Here is a 9,416-nt window from a genome sequence, read left to right as displayed (position 1 = left end):
TCCAGGTCTAGGTACAAACCAAGTCAGCCGAGGGCGTCCAGAAGGAACACACCAGCTAAGAGAGGGCAGCGTGGCCGCTGGGGGCAGGCGCAGCTTCCAGGTACCTGAGCGCGGGGTTGGGGGCGGAGGAGGGGACGAAATAACAAATTCACACCAGCGGAAGAGGCGCGGCTCTGCGCAAAGGGCACAAGAACGGCCAAGGCAGCAAATAGGGCGGTTGGGCGGCTCTCGGATGCACATCCACACTTGGCAGTGGTCCAAGAAGAATACAGCCAGTTCGCTCTACAAGGTGAAGTCCGGAGCTTGTGGGGTCAGTTTGACGAGAGAGCCGTCTCCTGTTTCTCAGTTCTCCAGGGATAGAACAGTTTCATCTCCTTTGTAGACGAGTGTGTCGAACTGTAGTGCTTCGTCATTGGTAGTGTTAGTAAAGTTTCCACTACATTGGTGTGTGTGCACGCGCGCTCACGAAGGATCCTGACGTTGCCATTACAAAACTCCCACGCCAGGACAAGTTTCCTTCTTGGGTTGACAGCAGTCTCGCAGGCGAGCGATGGAGACAGGAGTCCATCCTGGTGGCGTGCAGGCAGAGGGCCGCATGCTGGCGGGTCTCGGAAAGGCTCCGCTGTCCGGCCCTGCAGAGCGGCTCTGTTCCCAGGACCCATTCAGCGGCCGAGCTGGGACTGCCTCTACATGGATTTGGAATCAGCGTCTCTCTTGCTGATGAGCACCTCCAAGAGCCGAAGTTTCGCCTTTATGTGCTTGTATTCGTTGTATTCTTCAGCCATCGGAGTGCGGTCTTCCTTCTGGACGTTTCTAATGGAAACAAAGAACATGTGGGTAGGGGGTCATTTTCTCTTTCCTAGACAGGTGGGATTATCCCCAGGAGGCGGCTTTGCAATGTATACGCCTTCAGGGCCAGCACTACCGAACATCACTTGGGTATGGAGTCTGGAGCTCTGGAGCTCGATTTAGACGAGGAGCAAAGGCCAGCTCCCCCCACCCCCCACATCCGGGGCCCCACCCCAGACCCCCCACAGTGTGTGCCTGAATTTGGGGGTAGTCAGTTTGACACGGTGTAGAATGATACGCAGCACCAAGAAATGGCAAGAATCTCTCTCTCTGCCCTTAAGTGTGAGTTCACATTGAGAGTCTCGACACTGCAACCCTTAATTGATCGTCAGAATGTAATGTTCTTTTCATCGGCATATATGGCACCTTTTGGGAGCCCTGGTGGCGTGGTGGTTACAGGTCGGGCTGCTAACTGCAAGGAACAGCAGTTCAAAACCACCAGCTGCTCCGAGAGGGAGAGCAGGGCTTTGTATTCCTGAAACACAGGGGCACCTTTATCCTGTCCTATAGGGTTGCTATGGGTCAGCATCAGCTCAATGTCAGTGAGTATGATTTTCGGGTTTTTTTGGTCATGGGCCCATTAAATTTCAAATTAGGAATTCATAGCCTCAAAAATTACCCACTACAAAGAAGAGATAGCAAATACTCATTATAAAATGAGTTTTGAAATTCAGCAGCTAGATCACATCATATTAGTAAGCCCTGTCTTATTTTTAAGATGCACAAAAGCTATTCTCTGAGTATCCAGCACGACACCTGGGACAAATCCAGGGCTAAGCATATTGCACTTGTGATCCAATAGAACCTTTACAATGACTTGAGGCAATGGGGTTATGATCCACATTCTACCTCCTATTCCTACCAGGCCTGGAAGGCAGGTGGCCTCTCTGCAAAGCTGGTGCTATTACCCACCATGCACTTCCGTGCATCTGATTCGCTTTGAAGTGCACAAGCTGCACAAAGTCAAGGCTTCCCTTCTGGACTATGGAAGAGGAAATACAAGGAAGGCTTACTTCACGTAATTCAGCGAACTAAATCTAAATGCGTCTTATTGGTACCTTGCCTTCTCCTCCCAAAGGAGCTCTTCAAAGAAGCTTTACAGTGGGCAATACTTAGAGTCCCATTTCCTTATCTCTCCCTCTACATTTCCTAAAGAAACTAAATAAGCCAGGGCTGTGGAGTGGTGATTCAACTTCCATTGCTCATTGGAGATTAGAATTTGACATGAAAGGTTAGTATTATAAATAAGTGTTAGCTGAGTCTGCATCCGGTTTGGAACAAATCTGGGATAGTTCTTCCCGGGGGATTGCTTAAACCTCACCAACTCACAGCACACCTTTAGGGTCCCTAAGCATATCCCCCCAGGACTGGACTGCAGAGGAGTAGCCACTTTAGAGACAACCCACCATTCTGACCGAGAAGACAGGGGTGGATGGGGTGAGGTGGCAGGGCGGGGAGGAGAAACAAACACACTACCTTCCATTTTGTCTGAAAAAATTGTCTTCAAAGTCACGAAGTTTCTTTCGAATTCTTTTTTTTTCTTCTCTCATTTCCTGAAGGTGTTCCAAGAGTTCAGGTCTGAGAGGGCAGAAGACATGAAGACACTGGGATTGAGTCCACAATGTGAGGAAGCATGCGCAGCTCCATGCAGGTTGTGGAGCGAGGGGGAAACACGCAGAGGGAAACAGACCAAACCAGATCTAGGGAGCGTCCATCTTAGCAGCGTGGGTACTTTGCAGTGCTTGGGGGACAAAGATGGCATCTGTACTCAATGTGTGTGAAATTATGAGCCGTGGTGACAGAACCACACCATGCCGCTTCTAGAGACCTTCCAGTTCTTTAAACAAGGTCTCCAAAGCTCCCTAAAATCATAGGGATGAAGCAAATCGAGGTATTGAGGTTGGAAATTAAAGACAAAAAATTTTACACCCCCCACCCCCACCAGGTAAATCACTTCCAAGCCTAAAAATAAAATCCAATAAAGTGATTTTCGCTGAAAGAGTTCAAAAACAATAACACAATGACGTACATTGAAGCGGCATGGAGATTGGAAAGCCCTGCGTCCTGGCTGCACTTCGAAGGCATTTTATCATCCATTGGGGAAATAAACCCGTCAGCGTCATCCTCAAATCGGTCTAGGAAGCAGCACGCACTGAAGTCGGTTTTCAGAGTGACTGTGAAGTCAGGCCTCGTGTTGGTATCATCCTCTGAACCCTCCTCTTCTTCCTGGGGACACAGAGCCACCTCGGTAACACCTGGTTATTTTGAGGGGGGGCGGCGGGGACGACAAGCTCATCAAATACCTTTTAACAATCACCTAGTTATCTGGACGTCACCTAAACGTATGATTCTAGCTTCCTCTACATCTACATTTAGTAAGACATTTGGCACATTATGGAGATAATAATTAAAGTTTATATGTACAGTCTAAATAAGATACATCCCAAACACAGCCACTCAATAGGCGAACAGACTATAAAAATGTGTTCTCCACAGTTAGCTTACAGCACTGTGATCACTTGTCAGAGCCGAGAAACAACCAGCCTAACTTTACAGCTTAACTCAGAAGAACCCCAAATGCCCAAATGTACAGTGCCGTGACAGCACATAAGAAGAGGCGGCAGGACCGGCAAACAGTGCCTCCCAGGTCTGCTATTCCCTGCAGGCCTCCAACCCTTTCATTAAGCTAGGCGCATTTTTAGAAACAGAAAAAACACAGCCTTCCCAAAGAATATGAGTAGAGATAAAAGTAGACATTATAAATACTTCTAAAGTATTTTATGGCTGCTTGAAGCACACAATTTTAAGAAATCTTTGAGAAGATTAAAATATTTATCTTCTCCTAATTAGGGTAATAAAATTCACGCATTTTCTCTTTTCCCCAAGGAACTTCCAAGAGCCATAGCTGTATCTTGTAGTAGTTAAGTTTCTAAGAAATATAAGCTAGTCGGTGTCGGTTCCGATAATGTAATTAGGAAAACAATCAAGTCAATCTAATTTTTAATGGCAATCTGAAGGCATATCTGCCTAAAGACTAGATATCACTAGAGATCCAAAGGAAAATTTTAATTTGATTAATTTACTACCAAATTATACAATCAGATCAGAAGAGAATATATTACTGTCTGGAAAAACTAAAAACACGGCTTAGGAATGTTACTACAGGAAGTACAGGGAGTACAGCATCGACTGTTACAATACAATCAAATGGCTTCCATGCAAAGAAGCAAATCATTCTCAGGTAGCAGGCAAACAGTAGTCAGAACAGGAAGTCCAAGTCCAAGTTTGCAAACTGCACAGGGAGGTTTTCTTATCATAAACATTGGTGTGTTTTCATGGTGTCTCTGAGAAATAATGGGAACATACAAACATAAGCCCAGGAGCTGGGAGGAGACTGCCACACGACTACCAGGAGAGCCATATAATAGAGGCAGGAAAATGGAAGTGGCCAAAGCAAGGTGGCCTTTCCTAGTTTTTAGCCACGACTCTGGGTCTTTAATCTCTCCCTCTGGTCCATGGAAATCAATGTCTCATTAATACTTTTGTATGCTTAAATACTTAAAAAGTTACATAGAATGAAATAAAACTGTCAAATCAATAAAGCTTACTTAAGGCGTTTTTATCAGAATCAATTAAGATGATGTATATAAAGTCTAAGGGTAAGGCAAAAGGTTCTGCTACTGGAACTAGGGTTCCGTTTAAAATGCATGCGGTTTGGACGTGTCTGTGTGGTTAGTGGATGGCTGCAGTTTTTCTCAGGAATATGACGCTAGTCTTGGTCTCGTTAGGGTGCCCTCAAAATGAAGGTCCAACCCAAACAGTAGCTTCTGAGGGCTTCTGCCAGTTAAATTCAAAGCAGGTCATTTCAGAAGGTGCGGTGACTCCTTCCGGGGACTTCAAAAGGGTTAGCTTGGTAGACTTTCTTAAAGGACACAGTACAATCACAGGGCCTTATTACGAAGGCGTTTTAATAAAATTAAAAATTGCATTAGTGAAGAAAATGCCAGGTAAGTTGCCCTGACAACCCCCCTCCACCCCTCCTTCTGTCCGCTGTCACAACAACACAATTGCTCACAATCCCTCCAGGTTAGCCGGGGTACCCTCAGAGAATTTCATTGGGACACCTTACACTTTCCAACCCAAAGTCCTGCTTGTGCCCCTTGAGACTTCATTTTTGTTCCCTAAACTCAAAGAACACTAAAAAGGAACATGATTTGAGTCCCTCAGAGGTGCAAAAAGAGCCATTGTGATGGGGTATAAATCAGGGTGCTAGATTCTCTGGGGAAGGGTAAGAGAGATGAAACATGGCCTTCAGAGGTACAGAAACCTAGTTGGATGATAGGTCCAGAAAAAACAGCTTCCTGTTTTTATATTTTTGCTTAATGACAATTTCTATTATTTTATAGCAAGACTTTCTCACTCACCTTTCTACCTAACAAGGTAACTGACACACTAAAACCCCAAAGACAGGAAAACCAATAAAAAAAACCCTCAAGCCTTGGAGTAGATTCTAATTCATAGTGACCCCCCCCAAACACAAACAACCCCAGTAAACACACTGCCATTGAGACAGTTCTAACTAATAATGAGTACACAGGACAGGGTAGGACTGTCCTGTAGGTTTTTAAGACTGCGACCTTTATGGGAGCAGAAAGCTCCATCTTTCTCTGGAGGTAGGGCTCGTGGTTTTGAACCACACACCTTACAGTTAGCAGCACACTGTGTAACCACTATGCTATCAGAGCCCCTTTGGCTCATCATGAGAGGGAGCAAAGGTAAGTGTTTTGCTGATGCTCCTCCCTTCCTGAAAGAGAACCGCCTGTCCTTAAGAAGCTCCGTGGAAGAAAGGATTTGGCTGGTCGGATTACTACTATCCCCAGAGCTTGGTTGATACCTGTATATTGGAGGGGAACAATAATGGCTTATTCCGTAGTAGTGACTCCGATGAAAAAGAGAAACACAAATAACGATTAAAAGAACATGAAATCACTAAGACGGGTCAGAAATGAAGGTACAAAGCAACATCTCTCAAGACCTCACTGCTGTCTACTGAAGTCTGAATCACAGCTACCCAGTGTGACAGAGTAGAACTGCCCGTGCCCATTTCCAGTACTATAAATCTTTACAAGAGTAAAAAGGCTCATCTTTCTCCCTTGAAGCACCTAGTGGTTTCAAACTGCTGACCTTGTGGTTAGCATTAGGCACACTCAAGTGTTCTCTGAGATGAAGCTGGACAAACCATTCTCTAACTCTTGAAAAGTCATGGCTCTCTTTAATATGTAACTGTCTCCCTTGCCTAAGCATTTAAAACCAGTAGTACTTTATAAAGAAAATACTTATCTGTACACACACCAGATTCTCAATGGTATCAGAATTGCCAAGAATTAAGAAGTGTGGCCAATGATCAAGCTGTGAGCAACCAAAACACAGCACTATTTACCAAAAAAGGGTAAACACTGCAAAATTACCTGAAATCTTGACCAGTATAAAAGCCAAAGACAAAGCTAAAGAATGAAAATGGGAAGAGTATTCCTTTTAACCAAGAGCATCGCTGGACAATGATTAACAATCGTATTTGAAAGTGTGAGCAAACACGTTTATCTAGTAACAGTTGGGCCTCAGGCTCCGAAAAGAAACAGGCTCAATCTCACCCCCCCAAATGCCCACATTACTTACATGGTAGGGGTTTAATTTTTGTATCAAGTAACCAGTTAGATAAAACCTGTCTTCTTTCAGAACAACAAGGCTTAGTGTTAAAACAAACAAACAAAGCCACTTTCAAGAGACAACAGAGCACCTTGGCCCAAAGTTCAAAGCATTTTCATAAAATTATTTCTTTAGGAAATGATACAGAATGAGCACCATCCCCGGCTGAAACCTTAACTGAGGCCCATGGGCTAGTGAGAATGGGTAAGGGTTCAGAAAAGGAATGGAAGGAAGAAGGGAGGTGTTGTCGCACCAGGAAGCTGAGCACCTGGACGGTACACTGATGAGAATCAGGCGAGAACACAGCGAGGTTCTCACCGCTGTCTCTCAGTGGGAAACCCCACTGCCGTGGAGTCGATGCCAACTCACAGCGGCCCTACAGCACAGGCTAGAATCTCCTGCCAGTTTCAGGGGCTGTACTGTTAATGGCGGAGAAAGCCCCACCTTTCTCCCAGGGAGCTAGCTGGTGGTTTTGAATTACTGACCCTACTGATTGTAGCCCAATGCATAACCACTACACAACCAGACCTCCTTTCAGTGGGAAAGAAGCCGATAATCTGCAAAAATCATTCCTAATGACAGTAAATAAATAACCATCCACTTAAGTTGGAATCATCAGAGAGAGGAATAACAAGTACTGTATATACTCAAGTATAAGCTGACTCGAATATCAGTTGAGGCACCTAATTGTACCACAAAACCTGCATTAAAAATGTGTTGAAAAAATCGGCTTATATATGGTAAACCTCTGAAAACTCACTCTGCCCTTCGGTTCGATTCCCCTTTCTTCTGATTAAAAAAATTTTTTTTAACTGACTTTGTGGTAGTTACATAATCTTGTCAATTTGAGAGGATTGAGAGAGAAGGGGTGGGGTCTAGCTTGTCAATCATGTTGTAGCTTGATGACCTCATCTGGAGGCACTAAGAAGATAAATAGCTCACTGGAGGCGGGACACTCCCTCAGTCCCTGCAAGACATTCTTGTTGACAAGCCACATGGAGACAGGCTGATGGCAGCCAGAGAGTCCTGTCAAAGCTGAGATGCTTCCACTGCCACGGGATCCACAAGACTTTCCACCCGCTGGCCTGTGATCACCCTGCATTTGGCATCATTGCATGTTTTTCATGAGTCTAAAGAGGAATTTATAGATTGGTATTGGACACATGGGCTAATATCAGACTTACGGACTTAATCTTGACTGGGCTAGGATATTTTCTCAATATTCACTTGCACTTGTATATAAAGCTCTTTCTTATGTACATATGAGTCTTCCTGGATTTGTTTCTCTAGGTTAATGTTGGACTTGTGGGCTTGGGCAGCATTGGGTTGGGATGTTTTCGTGATGCACATTTTCTTTACATAAAACTCTCTCTTATACAAGAGTTGCTGTGGATTTGTTTCTCTAAAGTACCTAGACTAATATATCTACCCGGACTAACACAGATTGATTTAGAATGAGCGACTGGCTGACTTTCACCTTCGGGGTTCTCTAAAAGGTCAAGTTAGGTCAGCTGTCTGGAGACAAAAACAAGCAAGAGATTGATCCAGTTAGATCCCTTCAGAGAAACACTCCAATCTGATTACATATCACACCCAGCAAAGGTAGCCACCGGTTGCAGGGATTATCTACATAAAACCCTTAATTAATGCTGGAAAGGCAGGCAGGCCATATGTGCCATTGCTGGTAGTCATTAGTAGGCTATGCACAGATAAAGAGTGGCTTATACAATTAGTGCTAGGGAGTCAGTGTGCCACAGAAAGCAAGGAGGGAGAAAGACAGGTGACATCTCACCAACAAATGTGTCAAGACAACTAAAATAGGTCTTGATAAAATGCTCTTCTTTCACTGTGGCATGTGTATGGGTGTGCCCTGTAACATACTAGGGATCTTCAAATAGTTCGCAGAAAAATTCCATTGTCTTTGAATACCATTTTCCATGAGCTTTTGGAAGCACTCTCATACAAATGTAGATACATAGATATACATACACCTGTTGCCATCAAGTCGATTTGGACTCACAGTGACCCTACAGGACAGTGTAGAACTGCCTCAAAGGGTTTCCACCAATGCTTACTGGAAGGAAGACACCATGCCTTTCTCTCGTGGCTGCTAGAGCCGGGGATGGGTTGGCCATTGGGCATTTGGTAAATGTACTACCAGGTTCTCTCTTGTGTGTATGTGTGTACAAATATATCTTCAGTGCTTTTTAAATTTTTTGATTTTTCTATAAATTCTATAAATACTTTTAAGATAGCCAATGCATGCATTTAACAAAGCTTTGAAATAAAGAAAATCAATTTCCCAGTGTAGTTGTCTAACATCATTGTGAAAAAAGCAAGATAAAATAATGATCTTAGAAGTAAAGAGTAAACAAAGCTAAACCACAAAACTCCAGCAAACGAAAACAGAGGGGGAGTGAAGTAAGAGAGAAATCAGCTGGTCCATGGCATCAACCATCGAGGGTTGTTCAGTCGGTTATGCACAACTACTGGTCAGCCTACATCCACAAAGGGCCCAACCACCAGGCCCGCCCCTTCACAGGGCGGGAGGGAGAACATGAAGGGCGGAGGAGTAGGGAGAGAGTTTACAATGAGATAGTAGCCCGAGTCTTCACCTTGATCTCCTTGAAGAAGGAAGCCGTTTCTCCCTCGATAATTGGCTGCAGCAAAGGGCTTCTCCGCTTGCTGGAGGGGGAACCCTGCAACAGGCAGAAACAAGGAGGTTACACTGTGGATCCCTGGCTGGTCCCTGAGCTCTTTCTCCCTCCTCTGGCTTCTTCAGAATTTTATATCATCTGCTAACTCAATACCTTTAAAACCTTAAAATATCCCCAGGAACACCTGAACAAGAAAGTTACTTT

At 44.5% G+C, this 9,416-nt stretch overlaps 1 protein-coding gene across 4 annotated transcripts in view; it reads right to left on the bottom strand.

The window, feature by feature from the left end:
- Positions 1 to 6: 6 nt before the first annotated feature.
- FAM13A (family with sequence similarity 13 member A) overlaps positions 7 to 9,416 on the bottom strand; it is a 302,687-nt gene continuing 293,277 nt past the window's right edge. For all 4 annotated transcript variants that reach the window (XM_045284117.1, XM_045284114.1, XM_045284115.1 and 1 more), the window contains 4 exons: positions 9,171 to 9,254; positions 2,879 to 3,075; positions 2,326 to 2,427; positions 7 to 813 (listed from right to left, as the gene is read on the bottom strand). In XM_045284117.1, the coding sequence (XP_045140052.1) occupies positions 687 to 813; positions 2,326 to 2,427; positions 2,879 to 3,075; positions 9,171 to 9,254 (510 nt within the window). In that variant the 3' untranslated portion in view covers positions 7 to 686. The remainder of the gene's footprint in view (positions 814 to 2,325; positions 2,428 to 2,878; positions 3,076 to 9,170; positions 9,255 to 9,416) is intronic.

The sequence above is a fragment of the Echinops telfairi genome, unplaced genomic scaffold (genome assembly GCF_000313985.2).
Source record: "Echinops telfairi isolate 266 unplaced genomic scaffold, ASM31398v2 ScPeMD7_7468;HRSCAF=8506_0, whole genome shotgun sequence".
NCBI lineage: Eukaryota > Metazoa > Chordata > Mammalia > Afrosoricida > Tenrecidae > Echinops > Echinops telfairi.
The sequence above is the reverse complement of the archived record's forward strand: the minus strand, read 5'-3'. Positions and strand labels throughout refer to the sequence as shown.